The sequence below is a fragment of the Dendrobates tinctorius genome, unplaced genomic scaffold, assembly GCF_039654945.1.
Source record: "Dendrobates tinctorius isolate UK_male_01 unplaced genomic scaffold, ASM3965494v1 ptg000070l, whole genome shotgun sequence".
Taxonomy (NCBI): domain Eukaryota; kingdom Metazoa; phylum Chordata; class Amphibia; order Anura; family Dendrobatidae; genus Dendrobates; species Dendrobates tinctorius.
Genome location: NW_027361738.1, coordinates 71,320,199 through 71,346,607, shown reverse-complemented (window position 1 = coordinate 71,346,607; position 26,409 = coordinate 71,320,199). Strand labels below are relative to the sequence as shown.

Here is a 26,409-nt window from a genome sequence, read left to right as displayed (position 1 = left end):
CTGAGTCGTCAGTGGAGGCTCCTGGTCAGGAACAACACCTTTCCTTGTGTCCTTCACCCCTACCAAAAGTGATGGATGTGGCAGGCCACACTACCGATTACTCCATGGAGCTCTTTTCACATACCATGCCTGGGTTAGCAAGTCAAATCGTGAATTCCCCAGTCCAAGATGAATCTGACATGGAATGCACTGATGCACAGCCACTGCTAGATTTTTCTGCTGGTACATTCACTCAGAGCACTACATTGTCCTCACAGTGTAGTGAGGCAGAATCAGACCCTGATGAAACTCAGGTGCCCCTTCCCACATACTATACCACCTTACACGGTGACACAGAGGAAGGTGCACATGAAATTGAAGAGGAGGTGATGGATGACCCAGTTGTTGACCCAGATTGGCATACATTGGGGGAAGAGGGTGCCGCTGCCAATAGCTTAGAAGAGAAGGAAGAGGATCCGCAGCAGGCAACGACATCGCAACAGCTGTTATCTGGCATGACCGTAGCAGTTCAAAAAACGTGTTACAAAAACCAAAAGAGTTGCAGGACAGCTTGGCCAGATGGTCAAATTAGCACAGCGTGCAAGGTATCAAAATGTCTTCCATAGTGAGAAGAGTGCAGTGTGGCACTTTTTTGAACAAAATCCAAATTATCAGGCAAAGGTTATCTGTAAGAAGTGCGCAAAGACCTTTAGCCGAGGGAAAAATCTGAGAAATTTGAATACCAGTTGCATGCTTAAACATTTAAGCACCATGCACTTGCAAGCGTGGATGGACTACCAAACCTCACGTACCACATGTGCGCCTGCTCCGAATGAAGGTAGTCTGTAACGCTACATTGCTTCCCCCACTGTAAGCCCACCGGTTAGCACACCACCAGCAGCAAATATCGAGGTGTCGTTGCAAGGGCAAAGCAGTCATGGAATCACAATGTTTGCTACGAAAGACTGAATCTAGGCCATCAGCAACACCACCAACACCATCACCAACCGTCTCTCAGTCCGCCATGTCCACCGCTAGTTCCACCATATGCAGCTCTCAAGTTTAGCTCACCCTACCAGAGTAGGACAAGAAAGTACTCATCCTCTAATCCGCGTACACTGGCTTTGAACGCCCTCATTGCCAAACTAATCTCATTAGAGATGATGCCCTACCGGTTGGTTGAAAGCAAAGCTTTCCGCGAGCTCATGGGCTTCGCAGTCCCACGCTCCTACCCAGTCGGCACTTCTTTTCGTGAAAAGCCATCTCAGCCCTCCACGTGCATGTGAAAGACCGCATTGTCCATGCACTCAAGCAATCAGTGAGTGGAAAGGTGCACCTCACAACAGATGCATGGTCCAGTAGGCATGGCCAGGGCCGTTACGTGTCCATCACTGCGCACTGGGTTAATGTGGTGGATGCAGGGTCCATAGGGGACAGCGGCGGTGGGACAGTGCTGCCTAGCCCACGGTATAGGAAACAGTTGGCTGTAGGCATTCGACCCTCCTCCTCCTTCTCCAGAAGCGAAAGCTCGTCCACAGAGCGCAGTCGCACGAGCACTCCATCCGCAGCTGCAAGTGATGCACACGAGGTGTCCCACTATCGAACAGCTAGTGGTAAGCGTCAGCAGGCTGTTTTGAAGATGATGTGTTTGGGTGACAACAGACACACCACGGAGGTACTGGCTGACTACTTGCAGTCACAAACTGAGTCATGGCTGGGCAGTCTACATCTTGAGGCAGGCAAGGTAGTTAGTGATAACGGCCAGAATTTTGTGGCAGCCATAGCCCTTTCAAAACTCAGACAGATATCTTGCTTGGCTCACACCTTGAACCTGGTGGTGCAGTGCTTCCTCAATAATTATCCGGAGTTAACACCCCTGCTCCATAAGGTGCGAAGACTGTGCTCGCACATCCGCCGGTCGCCCGTACACTCCGTTCGTATGCAGAAGCTGCAGCGATTGCTTCACCTTCCCAAGCACCACCTAATTATCGACGTTGCAACAAGGTGGAACTCCACCCTGCACATGGTTCAGAGGCTGTGCGAACAGAGGCAGGCTGTAATTCATTTGTGGGAGGATACACGGGCAGGCAGTTTGCAGGCAGACATGGTGTGCAGTGGTCGAAGCTGAAAGACCTCTGTAAAGTCTTTCAGTGTTTTGAGGAATGCGCACGGCTGGTAAGCGCAGACGACGCCATCATAAGCATGAGCATCCCACTTATGCGTTTGCTCATGCAAACTTTGACGCACATTAAGGAGCAGGCGTCTGCAGCTGAGGAGGAAGAGGAGGAGGGAAGCCTTGATGACAGTCAGCCATTGTCTGCTCAGGGAAGTCTTGTGGATGAGGAGGAGGAAGAAGAGGAGGAGGAGGATGATGGGGATGATTATTTTGGGGAGGAGGATGCTTCTCAGGGGGCAAGAAAAAATGTTGGCGTGGCAAGGTCAGGTACAGGGTTTGTGCGTGACTGGAAGGATGTTGATTTGCCAGAAAGTGCTCCTCCACCCAGCACTCGCAGTGCATCATTGACACCTGGAACATTGGCCCACATGTCTGATTATGCCTTGCAGATCCTTAAAAGGGACCCCCGCATTGCCAAAATGATGAACGATGACGACTACTGGTTGGCCAGCATCCTGGATCCACGCTATAAAGGCAAATTCCAAAACATCATGCCACAGGAGAACCTAGAGCTAATATTGGCTAACAAACAAGCAACTCTGGTAAACCGTTTGTTTGAGGCATTCCCAGCACACAGCGGCGGTGATGTTTTTCCATCGAGCCGTAGGGGGCAACATGAAAGAGGTGTTCATGGTGCACACAGCCGAAGTGGCGTTGGACACAGGGGTTTCATGACAATGTTGTGGACTGATTTTTCAAGTACCGCTCACATGACTGGTAATACTGCATCGATCGAAAGTGACAGGAGACAGCAGTTGTCAACTATGGTAACAAACTACTTCTCCTCCCATATCGATGTTCTCCCTCACCGGTGATTCCCCTTTGACTATTGGGCCAGTAAACTTGACACCTGGCCTGATTTGGCACAACATGCCTTATAGGAGCTCGCTTGCCCTGCTGCTAGTGTGTTATCTGAACGAGTCTTCAGTGCTGCTGGATCAATCCTGACAGAAAAAAGGACCCGTCTGTCGACCCAAAATGTTGATGATCTAACCTTCATTAAAATGAACCATGCTTGGGTTTCAAAGGATTTTGTCCACCCTCCCCTGCTGACACATAGGTTGCCAGAAAAATGGCTTGCTTTTGTCCTCCTCTTCCACGGACTTTACTCCATTTGCAGCTGCTGAATGTCCAACATCAACATATGCCATTTTTTCCACCTCCCTAACTGGGCTGCCTCCCCCCACAGGGCCGGGGTCACCACCAGGCGCACGCAGCCGTGCGTGTGCCGTTGCCCTGGACAGGTGGGTGGGCACACTCTTTGGCAATGGCACTGGCACAAGGTCCCTCATAGTAGAATCAAGTGTCTCTGATGGTGGGGGTGCACACCCGCCCTCAGACAAACCGGCGTACTATGAGGGTCCCTGTGCCAGTACTGCCGCCCACGAGTGGGCCCCCCCTGCTTTCTCAGGGCACCAGCACTTGCAATACTTACCTCTCCCTGCTCCACCACTGTGTAGTCTGGCCTGTTAAATACTTCACTGGGACTGCCAATACAAATTTGGTGAAATGATAGATGATGGTTAAGACGTAGCTATGCCCTGTCCTGCTGGGCTCTATCTTCAGATGATCAATGGCTTCCATTTGTTATGGATGTCAACTCACAATGGATGCAGTGGTGGTTTACATCAGCTTTCACGGTTTTCTGACTCACAGACGTGTGACATTCCTGCCCACATTTTTAAATGTGTCCTCTTATGCCAATCAAATAGAATCGCCTACGGCCTGTGGCTTGTGTCTTTTGCACTCCAAAGTTACCTGACAGATCATGATAGGCAGTGCGGGCAATGTCTACATCTGTCCCTGTGATCACAATTTGATGGAGATGAGTAACGGTGATGGGTTCCACGGTACTGCGATACAGCAAACCTTTCTTCACAAGAACTGTTTTCGCTGTCTCCACAGACAAAGTAATTGAGGGTCAGCATCGCCTCTGAGAATTCTCCCGGGAGTTTTTACCGTGATTAGTAATTCCAAAATTTCTGCAATCAGTCGACTTTCCGTCTGTACTCATATCCATCTCGTTTCCTCTTGCGGAGAGTCTGGACTGTCTTACTGAGACTGAAATGTATATGAAGATTGAAAAATACCCCAACAGTGTATACTGGTGTACGCTTCGAATACATAACACTTTTTCTACTTTTTAGACTCTTGTCTAATCCATACTGAGGCTGTGAGTGTCTTTGTCGGACCCCGGAAATATACACGCAGATTTTTAATGTTTAAACTATGCTATATATACCTGCTATCCAGTGATACTGTACCCTTTCTCAACTTTCTACAATCACGTCGAATCCATACTGGGCCTGAGACCATCTGAGTCTGCCTCCTGATATATAGACATAGGTTTTTAATGTTTAAACTATGCTATATATACCTGTTATCCGGTGATACTGTACCCTTTCTCAACTTTGTACAATCACGTCAAATCCATACTGGGCCTGAGACCCTCTGAGTCTGCCTCCTGATATATAGACATAGGTTTTAATGTTTAAACTATGCTATATATACCTGTTATCCGGTGATACTGTACCCTTTCTCAGCTTTGTACAATCACGTCAAATCCATACTGGGCCTGAGACCCTCTGAGTCTGCCTCCTGATATATAGACATAGGTTTTTCAGGTGTACACTATGCTACATATATACCTGTTATCCGGTGATACTGTACCCTTTCTCAACTTTCTACAATCTTGTTGAATCCATACTGGGCCTGAGAACGTCTGAGCCTGCCTCCTGATTAGAGATGAGTGGTGTTGGAGTCAACCTGTTCGCCAAGTTCAAATTCCAGCTGTTTTGGGCGGTGTTCGAGCCGTTCGTCGAACTCGAACACTTTGCTTAAATTTCGGCTGTTCGAGGTTCCGTTCGAGAACGGTTCGTTCACCAAAAGCGTAACTTCATTTTCACATTAATAATGGTTTTCAATGTTAATAGACTGTTTCATGGCATAGTAGCGGTTAGGGATGGGCAAATCCTGAAATACTCGGAATCGCTAGACTCTAACGAGTCCGACTCGGAAACTCGCTACTCGTTGCGAGTCTAGCGAGTCCAATGTTAATGAATGGGGATGCGAGTATTGCAGCGATTTCGGTGCTGCCATTTTTTTTGTGGCTGTGCACACCATGCGGAAAGTAAGCAGAACAATTGCGGATGGTACCCACGGTCCGGAGGAGAGGAGACTGTCCTCCGGGCTTTGGGTACCATATCCCTGTAAAAAATAGAATTTAAAAATAAAAAATATTGTTATTCTCACCCTCCGACGTCCCACGCAGCCTTCCCGCCTCTCCACGCATCCGTTCCCAGTAGTCCTTTGCGAAAATGCCCGCGATGGCGTCCGTTCTCGCGGGATCGCGAAGTCTCGCGGTCATTCGCGCGACGTCATCGCGAATTACCGCGAGACATCGTGATCCCGCGAGAACGGACGTCATCGCGGGCATTTTCGTAAAGGATTACTGGGAACGGATGCGTGGAGAGGCGGGAAGGCTGTGCGGGACGTCGGAGGGTAAGAATAACACCATTTTTTATTTTTTTTTACATTCTATCTTTTACTACTGAGGCCGCATAGGCGGCCTCAGTAGTAAAAAGTTGGTCACACTTGTCAAACACTATGTTTGACGAGTGTGACCAACCTGTCAATCAGTTCTCCAAGCGATGCTTCAGATCGCTTGGAAAACGCTAGCATTTTGCAAGCTAAATACGCTTGCAAATCGCTAGTTTTCCGCGGGAAAATCGCGGGAATTTAAAATGCGATTTTCCCGCGGAATGGAATTCCGGAATTCTCGCGGTAATTTCCGCGAGAGTTCCGGTACGTGTGCACTTAGCCTTATTTGCATGGGACTCGTTACTGTGCGAGTAATCGCTTGGAAACTCGCAGAGTACCGACTCCTGCGAGTCCCCTACTACTCGCAGAGTAATGAGTCCTAACGAGTAGATTCGCCCATCCCTAGTAGCGGTGTGTGGTAGCAAGCGGTGTAGTACACCTGTCAAGGAGCTACACCGTGTGTGTTTCTAATTATTTTTTACCGCATCTTGTCCAGAAAATCCTTTTGGGCCTTGTAGCACTGTCTGCTACTCAGCAGAGGAGCCCACCAGTGAACCAAGCTATGCCGCCTGTTTATGTAAGAACTGCATGCTACTCAGCATAGGAGCCCAGCTGTTAAGCAAGCTACAGCACTTGTGGTTTGGACACTTAATTTTTTCATTTTTTCTGGAATGCCGGTTAGGCCTTATTCCGGTTGACCTGCACTTACTGGGAAATCCTTGTTCGCGGGGAAGAATTGTAATCCCAGATCTCCATCACTAACGGGGTTCAGCGGGTTATCTGCACCTATAAGCGACACACGCTGGACCTTTCAGTGTAGCGCGCATGCAGCCCCGGACATGTAAGGGCATGACAGACCTGTTATTGATCGATCTCGCGTGCCAGAGACTCGCGTGTCCCTCTAGTAAGCTTGACGCGTACCGCGGGGGCATGCCGGAGTCTCGTTCGTTAACGGAATTAAGCTGACAAATCACTAGCACAACTAAAAACGGACATCCACCACCACCCACAGAATCAACAAAGCTTGCAATCTGTCAATCTTTTCTGTAGCTGGCATGGTTGAGGTTTCCCGGGTGGAGTCGAATTAAGCTGCAGGCTCCATTCCTGGTGGTGCTCTTCTGGACATTCCTTTAAAGCTCAGCTTTGCAACCATACTGCCCCCGGAAACCAAACACTTTGCCTTCATGGACGCCGTTCGTAGGTTCGTGGAAATAACGCCACCCGATCAGCAGTTGGCCTAATTTATGGTGGGAAGTCCGACGGTATATGATTGTCTTCAATTTCGGATTTTTACTGTTTTTTGGTATTTTACATTTTTATTCCAGCCTTTCTTGACTTCATAAGGGCATGACATGCCAATATCTGTGTCTCCTCCTCCTCCTTTTACTCCTCCACCTCTTTTCTATATGTAGTTGCTGTTTTCCATATGTTATTTTTGTATTCTGAGCATTTTGTCTGCTTTGGGACACCTTTTAAGGTGTTTTGTAATTGTTTTCTATGTGTTTGTATGTGTTTGTGTTTGCCTGCCATTGTTTTCAATGGGGTTCGATGTTGTTCGTCGAATGTTCGACAAACATTCGACGAACTTGCCTCGTGTTCGACGAACCAAAACGAACTGGAACACTAGCGGGATGGCTCAACACTACTCCTGAATATATAGACGTGCATTTTTAATGTTTAAACTATGCTATATATACCTGGTATCTGGTGATACTGTACCCTTTCTGCCAGGAAGTCCTCCTCCACCCACCACTCTAAGTGTATCATTGACACCTGGAACATTGTCCCACATGTGTGATTATTTCTTGCGGATCTACTTGTTATATTGTGGTGTGATCCATCCTGAGCGTGTGAGTGAAAGTCTGTGGGTTACTCCTGCAATTTAGATGTACATTTAAAAATTACCCCAACACTAGTGTATACAGCTCTACGCTTGTGATACATTACCCATTTACTGCTTTTTACATTCTGGTCTAATCCAAACTGACCAAGTGATAGTTATTTTCTGACTGTGGAAATAAATACTGAGATTGACAACAATGACCCCTACACTGTGTACAGCTGTACTCTTCAGATCCATTACCATTTTACGGCTTTTTATATTGTGTTGTAATCCATACTGAGCCTGAGAGCGTCTGTGTGTGCCTCCTGAAATATCTACGGAGATTTAGAATGTTTAAACTATACTATATATACCTGCTGTCTGATGATACTGTACACTTTTTCTACTTTTTATATTCTAGTCTAATCCATACTGAGCCTGTGAGCATCTCTGTGTGACTGATGGTATATATAGAGAGATTGACAATCATCCTTTGACTGTATAGAGCTGTACGCTTCTGATACAGTACCATATATCTGATGTTATTTTGGGTTCATTTTCTGCAACATTTTGAAGTTTGGTGGAAGAGGCCGCGGACGTGGGTGTGGGGGGGCCAGCTGGTGCTGATGCATCTGCTGGTAGTGGCAAAAGCACAATAGCAGCTAAGGCAGGAGGTGTTGAGCCTGCGTCATGGTCTGGCACCGGAACGCCTGGAAGGCTACCTTTTCTGGGAGTAGGTTAACCGCTTTTAGAGCCGGAGCATCAGGAACTGGTTTTGGCTTACATTGCCGAAACAGACTCCAGCAAATATGCCCTCCTCTTCTGAAGTTTCAAAAAATGCAAGCACTGAGTTGTCAAGTGATGGCTCCTGGTCAGGAAGAACCCCTTTCCTTGTGTCCTTCACCCCCACCAAAAGTGAATGATGCAGCAGGCCACACTTCACATTAGTCCATGTAGCTCTTTCTATCATACCATGCCTGGGTTATCAAGTCAAATCGTGAATTCCCCAGTCCAAGATGAATCTGACATGGAGTGTGGGTGGCCAGCCAGGGCAGTGGGGTTAATCGGTACTGGGCCGGTGTCTCAGAGGGATGTGTCACGTTGGTGGTGATGACCCGTTCCGTGGCACTGGGCGTCCATGCAAAGGGGTGAATAACGTTTATAGGTGAATGATACGTGATGCCACCTGTGGTTTCTGATCAGATTGACCCGCGCTGCAGTGTCGCTTCTCTGGGACAGATGTTGTGGTGCAGCTAAGATGTAGAAGCCCTGCAGCACAGGTAGGGCCGTAGTCGCAGGGCAGATGAAAGACTTGGTAGATGGTGTGCAGTGCAGGATGTAGCAGAGCCGTGCGCCAGGCGCAGGAGAAAGATGACAGACACAGTCATGCAATTCCTTTACCTGTACTTGGTAAGTGCCGTCCAGGACCCAGAGTACAGATGGAGAAGAAGTTGGTCAGCCTGGAAGCAAATTTGGAATTCTCTCTCTGCAGATAGGTAGTGTGGCCTCCGTTCTAGCGCTTATCTGAGGTACTTGCAGTACTGAGTTCACTGAAGTTCCCCCTGTTGACACTCTTTTGGAACTTTCTCGTATGGCAGGCAGCCATAGCTTTTTCCTTCTGGCTCATACACGTCGCTGCTGGGGCCTCTGAGCCTTAGTTGGGAACAGAGCATTTACAGCTGCTACTTCCTCCGGTTTCTGCTGCAGGACCGTCAGTGTCCCTACAATCCCGACCATGCGCTCCAGCTAGGAGTGAGCCTTAATTCTGCTCATCCTCCAGCTCCCCTTCTCAAGTCCACACACTTCCCCTTCCCTTCACAGACTGCCCTAACTTACCTCCTCCCGACCACAGAGAGCAGCTCCTCAGCAGTCAGGTTCAGAGCTCTCCCTGCTGGCCTGGAGTGGGAACTGTGTTGTAACTGCTAGAGAGATCCTTCGTTGCTCCCAAGCATGACATCACACTCCCTAGGAGGAAGGTAATGCCACTGTGGTGACCATACTCCTGGGGGCGCCACAAGTGCACTGGTGCCCAGCCACTGCTAGATGATTCTGCTGGTACATTGACCCAGACCATTACATTCCGCTTGCACTCTACACAGCCAGAATCTAACCCTGATGAAACTCAGGTTCCCCTTCCCGCATACTATACCACCTTACACGGTGACAAAGAGGAAGGTGCAGATGAAAGTGCAGGTTCCTTGAGCAGGTGGGGGGGCATACTCATGGGCAATGGCACTGGCACAGGGCCCCTCATAGTAAGCAAAACCCGCCGTCAGACACACCACTGTACTATGAGGGGCCCTGTGCCAGTGCCGTCGCCAACGAGTGGGCCCCCCCCCCGCTTGCTCAGGATCACAGCACTTGCAAAGTTGAAATATTACCTCTCCCTGCTCCACCGCCGTGACATCTTCCGCGTTTCCTTACAGTGACATTCTGGTCAGAGAGCGCGATGACATCACGTCTGTACGCCCTCTGCCTAAACAGTCCAAGTGCAGTGAGATGGAAGATGGGGACGATGAGGAGTCCAGGCTAGTACAGGGATTCCCTAGCGAGGAGACTTATTTAATTGTTTTCAATGTTGGGACAGCTATTTTTGGGGAACACTATACTCTGGAGAATGATATATGAGGCCAACCATACACTGGAGCATTCCAAAGGTGGACATCAGACACTGGAGCAGCATTTACAGGGCCCATTATGCACTGAGCATTAGAAATGGGGCCCATTATATATGGAGCATTATTTGGGCCCATAACACAGTGAAGCTTCATCCATGGGGACCAACATATACTGTAGCATTATGTGGAGCTCATCATATACTGTTTCAAACATTATATGGGACCAATGATTCTGTATGGAGAAATATATGGGCCTCATTACTCTGTATAGCGCACTATGCGGTGGCCATAATACTGTATGGAGTAAGATACTGTCCGTTTTTGGAGCTACTGGAGAAATTAAAATGGATATCAGTCATGTGATGTAAGAAGTGAAGTATTTTTCATTGTACTATACCGCTATTTCTCTGCCGTATCAGAGGATCATGAATTGTGGCATGTGTTAAAAGAGCCCAGTGACACTCTTTGGCCCAGGGCCCACGAAAATCTGGAGCCAGCCCTACCCCCCCACAACTTTAGCTATATAACCCCCATTTTTCAATGCCTAACTATTATTATAAAGTAAATTAAGGTTGACAAGCTTAAGTAATAAGAATTGTTGTTTTTGGCATTAAAATGGGCACTGTAGGTGTGTTTCCTGTCCTCCACTCCCTGCCGACCTTGGTTCCCCATTGACTTGCATTGGGTTTCGTGTTTCAGTCGGCCTCCGACTTTTCACGATAATCGGCCGATTTCGTTCGACCCGACTTTTGAGAAAGTCGGGTTTCATGAAACCCGACTCGACCCAAAAAAAAGGCAAAGTCGCTCATCTCTAGTAACCATTTTAACTTCCCTATCAATCTTTGACAGCGCCATTTAAATTCTGCAATTCCATAGTGCAATCTTTCCAGTGTCTTAATGGGGCCCACCATCTTGGTGTTCCCATCAAGTCAAGCCTGTGGTTAAGCTTCATAAAGGACCTTTTATTTCCCTATATGCAGAGGCAAATCTAGGTTTTCCTGCACTCGAGACAAAAATGAAGTTTGGTGCCCCTCCTATACACAGCTTAAGTGGTTTGAGTATTTGTCATGTTACCTCTCTTTTGCGATTTACATACTTACAGTCAAGTGCTGACGAGCTGCTCTTCCTAATTCTCTCAATGCTTACTGAAACTCGCTGAGATAAGTTAGTTGGCACATGACCGTACATATGAGTGGTTATGTGATAACCCCTGGAACTGGCTAGCAGAGCTGAATCCTGACAGTATATTACACGCTGTTAAGATTTAGCATGCTACAGTGCATTACTTTATGAATATAGCCATGTGTCAGATTGTCTAACAAGTTAAGGATTGCTAGATGTGTACAGGATCAGAACCAAATAACAGTCCATGAATACATCACTGGAACTACCAACTAAGTACATGACTAGATCTCCAGAACCACCATCAGTACAAAAATACATCTCCAGAACCACCAACAGTATAGCATCACAACCACCTTCAGCACAGGAATACATCCCCAGATTCTCCATCAATACATCACCAAAACCACCATCAGTACATGAATATGTCACCATAATACAATCCGTACATGAATACATCACCTGAACATTCATTAGTACATGAATAAATCAATCCATGTGCTCATACCCTTAAGGCATGAAAATACTGAGTTTATCAAGGAGTTTTTTGGACCAGAAACTGAGCCAAAAGTCTCTAAATCCCGAAACAAATTTCAAAACACCTTAAAACTTTGCATTTTCGATTAGTCAAAACTCATCAAAAGCGTCTGTATGCACATAGCCTTATGGGAAAAAGTTTTATTTTTTTCACGTGCTCTTGGAGAGTTTTTTTTCCAGAAGTGTTTTTAGCAGTCTTCTGATGGGACACTTCATAGTTTGGATGAATTACATTAATATCCACTTCAAATAAATGATATACATTTCCCTTTTTTCCAGGCATTTTAATAGCCTGAAGAGATAAAAACGCTCAAAAACTCCTTATATGACCAACAAAAGATTAACATTGAAATAAATAGCACGAGTCTCTTGAAGTGTTTCTTTGTCAGCAATTTTTGTGCCTTTTTTTTGTGAGGATCCGTTAAAAAAAAAATATATGGGTCCATTATACTGTATGGAGGACTATATGGGGTGCATTATACAGTATGGAGCAATATGGGGCCACTATACAGTATGGAGCAATATATGGGGCCATTATGCTGTATGAAGCAATACATGGAGCCCATTATGCTGTATGAGCAATATATGGGGCCATTGTACTGTATGAGGACTATATGGGGCCATTATACTGTATGGAGGACTATATGGGGCCATTATAGCGTATGGATGACTATATGGGGCCATTATACTGTATAAAGCAAAATATGGGGCCACAATACTGTATGAAGCAATACATGGAGCCCATTATGCTGTACGAGCAATATAAGGGGCCCTTGTACTGTATGAGGACTATATGGGGCCATTATACTGTATGAGGACTAAATGGGGCCATTATACTGTATGGAGGACTATATGGGGCTATTATAGTGTATGGAGGACTATATGGGGCCATTATACTGTATAAAGCAATATATGGGGACTAGTGTTGAGCGATACCGTCCGATACTTAAAAGTATCGTATCGGATGGTATCGGCCGATCTAAAAAAAATATCGGGTATCGCCGATTCCGATACCGGAAGTCCCATTCAAGTCTATGGGACTTCCGGTATCGGAATAAGAAAAACCCTATTTTTGCCTTGTACAGGCTCTCTGGGGTCTGTACGGGCCTTTCGGGGGGCTGTGGCGGCCTGCCGGGGGTCTGTGCAGGCTTCGGTGGTCTGTGCAGGCCTGCCGGTGGTCTGTGCAGGCCTGCCGGTGGTCTGTGCAGGCTCCGGGGGTCTGTGCCGGCCTGCCGGTTGGGCTGTGCTGGCCTGCCGGTGGTCTGTGCAGGCTCCGGTGGTCTGTGCCGGCCTGCTGGGGGGCTGTGCCGGCCTGCCGGTGGTCTGTGCAGGCTCCGGTGGTCTGTGCCGGCCTGCCGGGGGGCTGTGCCGGCCTGCCGGTGGTCTGTGCAGGCTCCGGGGGGCTGTGCAGGCATCGTCCGATGGGACTACAAGTCCCATCGGGCGATGCCTGCTACCATGACAGTGATTGACACATTAGCCAATGATGGGACAGTAGTAGTCCCATCATCCGGCTAATGTGTTGAATGTAAAAAAAATAAAATAAAAAAAAATAAATAAATAAACATGCTACATACATACAACATGCATACTACATATATACTACATGTAACATGCATACTACATACATGCTACATACTACATGCATGATACATACATGCTACAAACTACATACATACTACATACATAATACATATATACTACATGCATGCAACATGCATACTACATATATACTACATGTAACATACTTACTACATATATACTACATGCTACATACATGCAACATACATACTACATACATAATACATATATACTACATGCATGCAACATACATACAACATATATACTACATGCATGCAACATGCATACTACATATATACTATATATCCTACATGTAACATACATACTACATATATACTACATGCTACATACATGCTACATACTACATACATGCTACATACATACTACATGCATGCAACATACATACAACATGTATACTACATGCATACTACATATATACTATATATACTACATGTAACATACATACTACATATATACTACATGCTACATACATGCTACATACATACTACATACATGCTACATACATACTACATACATAATACATATATACTACATGCATGCAACATACATACAACATATATACTACATGCATGCAACATGCATACTACATATATACTATATATACTACATGTAACATACATACTACATATATACTACATGCTACATACATGCAACATACATACTACATACATAATACATATATACTACAGGCATGCAACATACATACAACATATATACTACATGCATGCAACATGCATACTACATATATACTATATATACTACATGTAACATACATACTACATATATACTACATGCTACATACATGCAACATACATACTACATGCATGCTACATACTACATACATGCTACATACATACTACATATATACCACATGCATGCAACATGCATACTACATATATACTGCATATATACTACATGCATGCAACATACATATATACTACATACAATACATACATATAGACATACAGTACATATAACATAGAGTACATACTCACCGTCACTTGTCACTTTGATCCCCGAAGCCATTGTCCCCTTGAGGAATAAATATCAAAATAAAAAAACACCAATATACTTACCCCGATCCGCAGAAGTCCACGAGGGTCCCACGTCCATCTTGCGTGGAGAACAGCAGCATCAGCTGATGCTACCGTTCTCTACCAGCTCCAGGAATACAATGACGGAAGGTAGGTATCCTTCCGCACTGTATTCCTCCACCACTGTAAAAAAAAAGTCCCTAGTCTCACTTTATGCCATTGCTGCATGGGAATTTCCCACGCAGCAATGGCATAAAGTGAGACTAGGGACTTTTTTTTTTTTTTAAAGTGGTGGAGGAATACAGTGCGGAAGGATACCTATCTTCCGTCGTATTCCTGGAGCTGGTAGAGAACGGTAGCATCAGCTGATGCTGCTGTTCTCCACGCAAGATGGACGTGGGACCCTCGTGGACTTCTGTATGTTACATGTAGTATATATAGTATATATGTTGTATGTATGTTGCATGCATGTAGTATATATGTATTATGTATGTAGTATGTATGTAGCATGTATGTAGTATGTAGCATGCATGTAGTATGTAGCATGTATGTAGTATGCATGTTGCATGTAGTATGTATGTTACATGTAGTATATATGTAGTATGCATGTTGTATGTATGTAGCATGTATGTAGCATGTATGTAGCATGTAATTTTTTTTTTTTTTTTTTTTTTTTACATTCAACACATTAGCCGGATGATGGGACTAGTACTGTCCCATCAATGGCTAATGTGTCAATCACTGTCATGGTAGCAGGCATCGCCCGATGGGACTTGTAGTCCCATCGGACGATGCCTGCACAGACCCCCGGAGCCTGCACAGACCACCGGCAGGCCGGCACAGCCCCCCGGAGCCTGCACAAACCACCGGCAGGCCGGCACAGACCCCCGGAGCCTGCACAGACCACCGGCAGGCTGGCACAGACCCCCGGACAGTCGGCACAGCCCCCCCGAAGGCCCGAACTGACGGTGCATCATGATGACGTCATTTCGGCAGCCAATCAGAGCCACAAAAGTGGCTCATTGCATTTTGGACTTCCGATTCCGGTATCCGATACGAAAAAAGTATCGGTACTCGGTATCGGAATTCCGATACGGCAAATATCGGCCGATACCCGATACTTGCGGTATCAGAAAGCTCAGCACTAATGGGGACACAATACTGTATGGAGCAATATATGGGGCCATTAAACTGTGTACAGCAATATATGGGGCCATTATGCTGTATGAAGCAATACATGGAGCCCATTATGCTGTATGAGCAATATAAGGGGCCCTTGTACTGTATGAGGACTATATGGGGCCATTATACTGTATGGAGGACTATATGGGGTCATTATAGCGTATGGAGGACTATATGGGGCCATTATACTGTATAAAGCAATATATGGGGCCACAATACTGTATGGAGCAATATATGGGGCCATTAAACTGTGTACAGCAATATATTTGTCAAAGCAGAGCACCCCTTTAAACCATAGCATCCGTATAGAGAAAGAAAGCTCAGAGAAGAGCAATTTGCTCAAAAAGAGGAAATTTTAAGCCGTTTTGTGTGTTCCTTTAAGGAACCGGTCTGACTTAAAATATCCTGTGATTGGGATATAAAAGGGTATCCTGATGCTGCTCACTTCCGCCATGGATGTGAGTGATTCATGATGCTGCAACTAATGAAGCGCGAATGTGCTCGGATAAGGTGTTTGAGTCCCCGCGGCTGCATGTCTTGCGGAGACTCGAGTTGAACATATTATTCGAGCACACCGAAGATACACGGTTAGCACACGAGCATACTTGGATAACAACTTATCCGGATTTCAGCGTCTCCCTGGCTGCCAGTCATCAGGCCAGCGCTGTTTTATGGCAGCCAGTAGCTTTATCTCCAAAGAAAAACAATAATTTTGGATGGCGTACTGGAATACGTATTTTCTTCGCCGTTTCCTTATATTGTCTGGTAAACCCCCGATGCTTCATGTGACTGCGTCTTTACTGTAAATGAAGTGTCCGTATAGTTCTCAGTGAGTAACTGGAGTCTATCATCAGCCTGGAAAAAAAAGGAAAAGTTCTAAGTCGTCTGTGAAAGTTCCAACAGTCCCCAGGCAGCCAATGGACTCATCCCCCCTGCCCCATGTGACCACCTTCATTTACCAGAATACCAGATCCCTACATTATTTTCCTAAGTAAATCCTCCCATCCCTCAGTAACGGATATGAACTTCCCAGGCGATGCTGCCCTGAGCCCACCACAGCCTGCTGCACGTCGCTGACTGCAGCCTGACATTGCCATACATACATATATATATAATAGTATTTATTTGGAGTGAGATCTGAGCGTGGGAACGAGACGTCTCCGGCTGTACCACAACAAAAACTCTTTGTGCGTCGCCTGATGGAAGAACAGGCTTCCTAGTTTAATCGCCGGGGGGCTACAGCAATGTACCTCTATGGCAGCGAGGAATCTGATGAGGTAAGACCACTTAGTGAGCGCCGCGTAGAAATGTTTTTTTTTTTTTTCTATTTTATTTCTTAATTTGCATGCATGATTTGACTTGCTGATGATTTTCTTTAAATTTTTCTTTAGCTATATTTTTTTTTTTTTTACATGACTTTTGTGATTACCCTGATTCACAAATAGAATTCCACTACAGCAGTAAAGACCGACGCAAGCAAGAGGGATGGCAATATGTTATAGTAATATATACATACATACATACATACATACATAGTACTATGTGTCATTCAAACTGGGTGACTAGTGCTAACCCGAATTCCTTGCAAGTTATTAACACAATCCTGCTGCTAAAATAAATCAGGTTACATTATATTCAGTTATTTATTTTATTTATTTATTTATTTTTTTAGAAAAACAACACTACTGTTGCAAAAGGTGAAAAAGTTCCAAAGTTTCTCCTCCTGGTCGCCCACTGATTATATCTGTCAGCTGACCAAAATAGGAAGTTCAGACTCTAAGGGTGGATTCATACATGTGTTTTTATGGCAAAAACACATGTGCGAACATACCCATCACGTGGAACGTATCTCATCTCCTTAAGAACGCAGACAATTTTTCTTTTTGCTATTTTGCATGTTTTTCTTCTTCCCTCTCTTCCACCATCCATCTTTTTTTTCTTTCTTTTTTTTTTTAATGTAGACGTAGCCATAGGAGGGCTTGTTTCTTTTGTTTTTTTATTGCTGGACTTTTGTAGTTTTGTATGACACAGTTCATTTTACTTTGTAATGTACTGAAAAAAGTGCCGTGAAATGTTGAAAAAAAAATTGCGGAATCGTTTTTCTGGTTTTTGTTTTTACGCCGTTGACCTTTAACGATGACTTAGAATGCAGGATTCTCCAGATCAGTATATTTCAGGCGATGTTACACTGCTTTATATGTGTGTCATGCGGGCAAGTGTGATGTCCTCAAAAGAGGAGCTGAGGATGCCATCAGGTGGAAGTTAGGTCACTGGGCCACCGTCCACGAGCCATGGAATAGTGACCTGGCTGCCGGAGCTAATGGATTTGTTCATCTCTGCGATATACAGCAATATCTTTAATAAAGCCCGTTCAGAGGCTGGGATTGCCAGCAGTACCAAGATGGTGGTGCCAAGCCTTCAGCAGGCCCCTGGCTGTCTTGGCAACTCATCGGCACCCCATGATCACACTGAAAGGAGCTGATGGGTACTAATGATGAGGGAATGTGGTCGGATAAGGTGTTATTTGAGCATGCTCAGAAGCTAACCGAGTGTCCCTGGCGTGCTCAAATAATATGTTCAAGTCCCCGTGGCTGTATGTCTCGCGGATATTCAACAGCCTGTTTGCTAGGGTTGTGCCTGTCAAACAGCTGCGAGACATGCAGCGGCGGGAGCTCGAACGTATTATTTCAGCACTCCGAAGTCACCCAGTTAGCACCCAAGCATGCTCATATAACACCTAATCCGATCGCATTCGCTCATCACTAGTACCCAAATAGATGCAGCATCGGGATCGTATGTGTGACTTTGGTGGGTGCTGACTGTGTAACACAGCCGGACGTGTCCTGTGTGGAGCAGGCTCGGCTCCTGAGCCCGCTCCATCCATTCACACCCACTCCAGTCATAACACTTCTTCATGGAATAGGAAGAAGTTAATATACGAAGTTATTTTCAGGAAATTGCTTTTAAAATATGCTAGCCTTCAGAGGTGACCATGTGGTGTGTTAGTACCATGCCGTATGTGGTTAGCATCCATGAATGTTTAGCGATCCTCCATTTATAGAAATATTAGGGAAGCTTTATGAAATCTGTGTGAAAATCTGTCTTTATTGCCTATAGCAACCAATCACTTCAAGAGCAGAATATAAAATGGAAGCAGCCGTGTTTGGTTGCTATGGGCAAAAGAGAGTTTATTTTCGCTTAGCTCATAGAAACCAATCACAGCACAGCTTTCATTCTTCAAAAGCAAAAAATGTAGTGAGAGCTGCTCTGTGATTGGTTGATATAAGCAACAGAGACAGTTTGCCTTTTAGGCAGTTAAATTAATCTCCCCCGATTTGTTTGTTGCCATGCCAACGAGGAAGCCGGCCAAATTACAGCTATCCTTATATTTATGGCCAGTTTATGGGCTGAAGCATGTGACCAAATTATGGCTTTGTACAAGCTGTAATGCGTTGCCAATACAATTCTTTTGAGAATATCACCATGTCATAAAGACGTAACTTGATGTTGGCAATTTTGTGATTTTTTTTTTCCGTCCTGCTGTGGACCACCCCGATCCTATTACACCCCCCCCCTTTTATGGGTACTTTAGGTTTTAATCCCACCCTCTGCCCTAAGTTTGCCTGGACTGTATCGAAGCAATTGTGATAGTCCAGGCAAATCCAGGACTGCATGCAAGCAGACAGAAATTACATTGAGTCCCACAGTAGGACCCAGAAAGGGTTGTTCTGCCCCTTTTTCAACTTTACATATGGTTTCAGTATATTAATAAATACATAGCATATACTCACTTTCCATTTCCCACTGACCTTCAGTCCCACTGGTTGTGTCCCTCGCTTTGGCCACATGCCGATCATGCCGGAAACAGAGATGGGGAGACTGGTGGGGGACATGATAGATCGGAAGGTGAGTATTTGCTATTTCTAACTTTAAATGTGGCTTCAGTGTGGTAAAAAAATAAGAAGTCACATATACTCATTTACTATCCACCATCCCACGTTTCATGTCGTCCTCTGGTCTCCTCTTCTTCTCTTCCACCGTGGTCGGCATGTGACTTTTGTAGTCCATCAGTGGCCTCAGTGGGGGACAACAGACTAGTACGATGGGGAAATGAAGTAGGGGGTGATTATATGCTACTTCTTTTTTAATTATTCCCATGATGAGGCAATATGTAAGTTTAAATAGAGGGTCAGAAATTCCCATTTAAGGGTCTAAAATCTGCATAACTGCCAGCAGTCTTGGATTTATCAGGGCCGAGATGATCGCAAGTTTTCCCAAACAGTCTTGGCAAACTGTAGAAATGCCCCCAGCCAAAAAGGGCAGGGTTTGCACAAAACCAACTCATAAGTGGGAGGTCCTTAATGGAATTGGCACAATCCCAGAGTGGATGGGGATATGGCCAAAACCTTCAAAAATTGCCAAAATTAATACAGAGGCAACATAGGGTGCCATACGGAGGCAACATAGGGTGCCATACGGAGGCAACATAGGGTGCCAATGTGGAAGTAAGATAGGGTGCCATACGGAGGCAACATAGGGTGCCATACGGAGGCAACATAGGGTGCCAATGTGGATGTAAGATAGGGTGCCATACGGAGGCAACATAGGGTGCCATACGGAGGCAACATAGGGTGCCAATGTGGAGGTAAGATAGGGTGCCATACGGAGGCAACATAGGGTGCCATACGGAGGCAACATAGGGTGCCAATGTGGATGTAAGATAGGGTGCCATACGGAGGCAACATAGGGTGCCATACGGAGGCAACATAGGGTGCCAATGTGGAGGTAAGATAGGGTGCCATACGGAGGCAACTTAGGGTGCCATACGGAGGCAACATAGGGTGCCAATGTGGAGGTAAGATAGGGTGCCATACGGAGGCAACATAGGGTGCCATACGGAGGCAACATAGGGTGCCATACGGAGGCAACATAGGGTGCCAATGTGGAGGTAAGATAGGGTGCCATACGGAGGCAACATAGGGTGCCATACGGAGGCAACATAGGGTGCCAATGTGGAGGTAAGATAGGGTGCCATACGGAGGCAACATAGGGTTCCATTTAAATCAAACTGAAGGGTGCCATGCAAAATGTCTTAGGCTCTGAGGCCCAACCTGGATTGAAAACCTTCATGTGACAGACATGATGCTGATTTAAGAAATTAATAGCATTTTTACCAACTTGACAAAAGAGGACAAAAAAAGGAAACGTCGTCTTAAGATATTCTAAAACCTTCTCTTGTTCCTGATACTTTAGGAGAGTGCTGATGTCGCCCCCCATGTTGTCAGTCAGGCATTGATTGCAGCGCTGATAAGTTTTGTTACTAGGGAAAAAGGAGATCAATAAGATTTGTTTTCCTGTAAGTGATCTTGAAGACGTCCTTGTTTAACCAGACATACATTAGACCTCAAACCCATATCCTGTATCATTGTCTACTTCAATAAAGCCTAAGACAATTAATAATGTGTGAGAATTGACACTATGGCCCCTAGTCATCATTTGTGGAGTTTTTATGTAATTTTTTTTGTCTCGTCTTATTTTCACGCTGGTGGATCTTGTGCCAAATACATAAAAATGGGCACACAGTGTTTAATGAAATAGCAGAACTGTAAAGATACTTTTTTTGTTGTTCCTTTTTAGAAGAAAAAGTTGCATTAGAATGTCATACATTCGTCTTCTACTATGTAAATGAAAAATTAGACGTATATTTGGGTTGCATTAGGATAGTGGAGTACAGGTGTGGCAGCCAATAAAGCGAAGTACTGCTGATTATCCTTTCACCAGTGTGCTCTAGTCTGCAAGAATCTCTGTGTCTTGTTAAAATCAATAACCCTCATTTGACTCTCACAAGAGCTTTGGTCATGGTATCTCTATCGATATTATTATATACAGTTTTTAGGGCCTCATAAGGTATGTTAGGAACAGCTGCCAAGGAGCGGGGACGCCATTGTCGACCTTTTCTAGAGTGCCAACCTCCGTGGCTAGGCAGTATCAGAGTTTAGGGCATTAGTGTTAGGGTGAATCAGTGCCCCCCTTTTTGTTACTTGGCTTTCTTCTTAGGACAATATCAGTTTAGCGCCCAAATTCTATGCACCCTTAATTCTTGGTTTTGCTTTTTTGTGTGTGCTACATTTGTGTGTTAGGGTAGGAATGTGAAACTTGAATACAGAGAGAGCCAAAATAAAAAACATGAACAAAGCTGTTGGCCAACCTTGATATGTATTAACGGCCCTCCACACAGCATAATGGATCCCACCTAGTCCTCCATACAAAATAACAGGCCCCACATAATCTTCCATACAGTATATTGGACCCCACATAGTCCTCCATACAGAATAACAGGCCCCACATAGTCCTCGATACAGTATAATGGGCCCCATATAGTCCTCCATACGGAACAACAGGCCCCACATAGTCTTCCATACAGAATAATAGGTCCCACATAGTCCTCCATACAGTATAATGGGCCCCACAGTCCTCAATACAGAATAACAGGCCCCACGTAGTCCTCCATACAGAATAACAGGCCCCACATAGTTTTCCATACAGTACAATAGGTCTTATATAGTCCTACATACAGTATAATGGGCCCCACATAGTCCTCCATGCAATATACAGTTGTGGCCAAACGTATTGACACACCTGGAATTCTGTCAGATAATACTCAGTTTCTTCCTGAAAATGATTGCAAAAACAAATTCTTTGTTATTATTATCTTCATTTAATTTGTCTTAAATGAAAAAACACAAAAAGAATTGTCCTAAATCCAAATTGGATATAATTCCACACCAAACATAAAAAAGAGGGTGGACAAAAGTATTGGCACTGTTCGAAAAATCATGTGATGCTTCTCTAATTTGTGTAATTAACAGCACTTGTAACTTACCTGTGGCACCTAACAGGTGTTGGCAATAACTAAATCACACTTGCAGCCAGTTGACATGGATTAAAGTTTACTCAACCTCTGTCCTGTGTCCTTGTGTGTACCACATTGAGCATGGAGAAAAGAAAGAAGACCAAAGAACTGTCTGAGGACTTGAGAAACCAAATTGTGAGGAAGCATGAGCAATCTCAAGGCTACAAGTCCATCTCCAAAGACCTGAATGTTCCTGTGTCTACCGTGCGCAGTGTCATCAAGAAGTTTAAAGCCCATGGCACTGTGGCTAACCTCCCTAGATGTGGCCGGAAAAGAAAAATTGACAAGAGATTTCAACTCAAGATTGTGCGGATGTTGGATAAAGAACCTCGACTAACATCCAAACAAGTTCAAGCTGCCCTGCAGTCCGAGGGTACAACATTGTCAACCCGTACTATCCGTCAGCATCTGAATGAAATGGGACTGTATGGTAGGAGACCCAGGAAGACCCCACTTCTTACCCCGAGACATAAAAAAGCCAGGCTGGAGTTTGCCAAAACTTACCTGAAAAAGCCTAAAACGTTTTGGAAGAATGTTCTCTGGTCAGATGAGACAAAAGTAGACCTTTTTGGGCAAAGGCATCAACATAGAGTTTACAGGAGAAAAAAAGAGGCATTCAAAGAAAAGAACACGGTCCCTACAGTCAAACATGGCAGAGGTTCCCTGATGTTTTGGGGTTGCTTTGCTGCCTCTGGCACTGGACTGCTTGACCGTGTGCATGGCATTATGAAGTCTGAAGACTACCAACAAATTTTGCAGCATAATGTAGGGCCCAGTGTGAGAAAGCTGGGTCTCCCTCAGAGGTCATGGATCTTCCAGCAGGACAATGACCCAAAACACACTTCAAAAAGCACTAGAAAATGGTTTGAGAGAAAGCACTGAAGACTTCTAATATGGCCAGCAATGAGTCCAGACCTGAATCCCATAGAACACCTGTGGAGAGATCTAAAAATGGCAGTTTGGAGAAGGCACCCTTCAAATATCAGGGACCTGGAGCAGTTTGCCAAAGAAGAATGGTCTAAAATTCCAGCAGAGCATTGTAAGAAACTCATTGATGGTTACCGGAAGCGGTTGGTCGCAGTTATTTTGGCTAAAGGTTGTGCAACCAAGTATTAGGCTGAGGGTGCCAATACTTTTTTGTGGCCCATTTTTGGAGTTTTGTGTGAAATGATCAATGTTTTGCTTTTTGCTTCATTCTCTTTTGTGTTTTTTCATTTAAGACAAATTAAATGAAGATAATAATACCAAAGAATTTGTGTTTGCAATCATTTTCAGGAAGAAACTGAGCATTATCTGACAGAATTGCAGGGGTGTCAATACTTTTGGCCACAATTGTAATAGGGGGTGCGGTGCCGGTGTTAAGGGCCAAATATACTGTAATCACCCAGCGGTCCAGATTTGGCCAGGCGGCCAAAGTTTGACTTGTGTGGTGTAGGGCTTTTACTAGATATCTAATAAACTTATGTTTTAAATGTTTTTTTTCCATGTTGGTACTGGAGTACAGGTGTGCAAAATATGATTGAGGCTAAAATATCGGTATATCCAAATCCATAACTGGCAGTTTTCATTCCCATCTTGATTTACGGTGCAATGGAGTAAAATGTGCCAAATCGAATCTTTCAGTTGACGTGGACAAGAAAAGATTTAAATTTTTATGCAACTGTTGCACTGTAAATGATGATGCATTTGTTGGCCTGTGCTTGGCCGTGCTCACTCCCGATGAGCTGTGTCTGCTTTAAAAAAAATAATTTTCATAGTTGCAGTAAAAATGTCAAAAGTGGCAATAGGAATAAAAAAGGAAACAATAAAAGAAAAACTTGATTATTAGAGTTTGGGTAAAAAGATTCTCAGGCAGGGGCGTAACTCCAATAAGGACAGAGATTGTCTATTAAAGACTTGCAATAATTGGGGCCCCATTGGAGTTTTTGCATTGGAGCCAAAGAGCTTCACGTTACATCACTGCAAACCTCCTCGTACTGCTGGCATCTCTACGAACTAGAAGAGGGGGTGAGGATTCCATGCAAGTAATAGGAGGTTAACAAGGTTCTGATGAGCGGCTATGGAATACCGACATGGCTGCTGGAGTGGGATCCTATGAAACGTCTTCATCATATCATCCCTAATTACATCAGCAGCATCATGTTGATAGTTTATGGGAAACCAAAGAATTTTTTGTATGTTGCCCAGGAGTAAAAAAAACAAAAAATGAATAGGGTTATCCAGGCTTGGGTTGAAAAGTCTTCAGTCACTATATGTTACTGCAAACTTGTGAATCCTGACAGCATCAGAATCAGAGGCGGACATATCGTTGATGGTACCTGTGCAGCCGCACAGGGGTCCAAGAGGTAAGCGAGCCCATTTCCAAATAAAAAAAGGTGAAATTATTCATTATGATGAGTTCTTGGACTGTAAAGGGCCCATATACTGTTTTTCCACAGGGGCCCCTTTTTGGTGTGTGTCCACCAGTGGTCAGTATCCTCCATTACTGTGAACGGTCACATGTATTCAATTTGCATACTTCCTCTTAAATTCCGACTAGACTTGCACATCTTCTGCAGACCTTTGGAGGATAAACACGTCTAGTCGACATGTGACCTCAAAATTTGTATACTTCCTCTTACATTCCGACTAGACTTGCACATCTTCTGCAGTCCTTTGGAGGATAAACACATCTAGTCGACATGTGACCTCAAAATTTGCATACTTCCGACTAGACTTGTACATCTACTGCACCCCTATAGAGGATAAACACGTCTAGTCGATATCTGATCTCAAAATTTGCACACTTCCTCTTACATTCCGACTAGACTTGCACATCTTCTGCACCCTTTTGGAGGATAAACACGTTTAGTCGACATGTGACCTCAAAATTTGCATACTTCCTCTTACATTCCGACTAGACTTGCACATCTTTTGCACCCCTATGAAGGATAAACACGTCTAGTCGACATGCGACCTCAAGTATGCAAAATGCTTGCACGCTGTCAGGATTTATAAGTCTGCATGCCTGGATAACCCCTTAATGTAAAAGTTGAAAGCTGCAGCAATACTCGATGCCGGATTTGACACTTCTTGGCTCTTTAGCTAATCATAGATAAAGGTGGATTTCACTTTAAATAATTTCCCAGTTAAACCAGCACGAGTTCTGCACTTGTTTTATTCCTTTCTGCCTTCAATGCTCGGAGTAAATCCCTGACATCTGAGTACTTACAGGCCCATTGGTAAAGGAATTTAAGCTGGAGTCCAGATAAAGTACTGGGATTCTATATGTTGACATCTGAGTAGGAAGCGTGGGACATAAAAAAAAAAAAAATCAATGCACAAGACATTAAACAAAAACGCGAGCAGCGCTCTCGTGTCATCAGGCCGTGTTTCATTAGTTGATTATATCCAAAAATATTCTGCCGGGCAGACATATGTTTTCATTTGAAGACTAGGACTCGTGCTAGCAGTCCACATAAACAGTTTTGCATGATGCATGACTTGGGAAGCTACGAGCAATCCTCGGAAAGGGCAGCACTGTAAAACGGTGAAGTTTGTTTTAGCTGAAGAGTCTCGTTAATATCTGGGTGTCTAGAAAAAAAAAAAATAAATAAGAGTTGATGTGTTTCAGAAGTTCACGAACCTTTTTTTTATATATAGAACTCAAGTGTTACTAAGGACCATGTTACATGCATAGCGTAACATCATTACATACACAGCGTAAAATTATTCCAAATGCATCTGATGTACATGATTAGAATATTTTTTACATTTTCTTTATTCATATACAGTATATGTTTTGAGTAGTTTTCGGCAAGTCGGGTGGGAGAAGCAAGGCTCCCAGACTTTTTCCTTAAAGGAGGATGCAAATTATCACCTATTTGCAGAATAACTTGAAGCTC

At 44.5% G+C, this 26,409-nt stretch overlaps 1 protein-coding gene across 5 annotated transcripts in view; it reads left to right on the top strand.

Annotated features, from left to right (window-relative positions):
* The window catches only part of CACNB2 (calcium voltage-gated channel auxiliary subunit beta 2), a 383,897-nt gene that overhangs the window by 245,996 nt on the left and 111,492 nt on the right, over positions 1-26,409 (top strand). Inside the window, exon 1 of one of the 5 annotated variants that reach the window (XM_073581861.1) lies at positions 15,892-16,889. The exons of the other annotated variants lie outside the window; for them this stretch is intronic. Within the exon in view, the coding sequence (XP_073437962.1) occupies positions 16,857-16,889 (33 nt within the window). The 5' untranslated portion in view covers positions 15,892-16,856. Of the gene's footprint in view, positions 1-15,891; positions 16,890-26,409 lie in introns of those variants that run through there. 5 annotated transcript variants of the gene reach the window in all.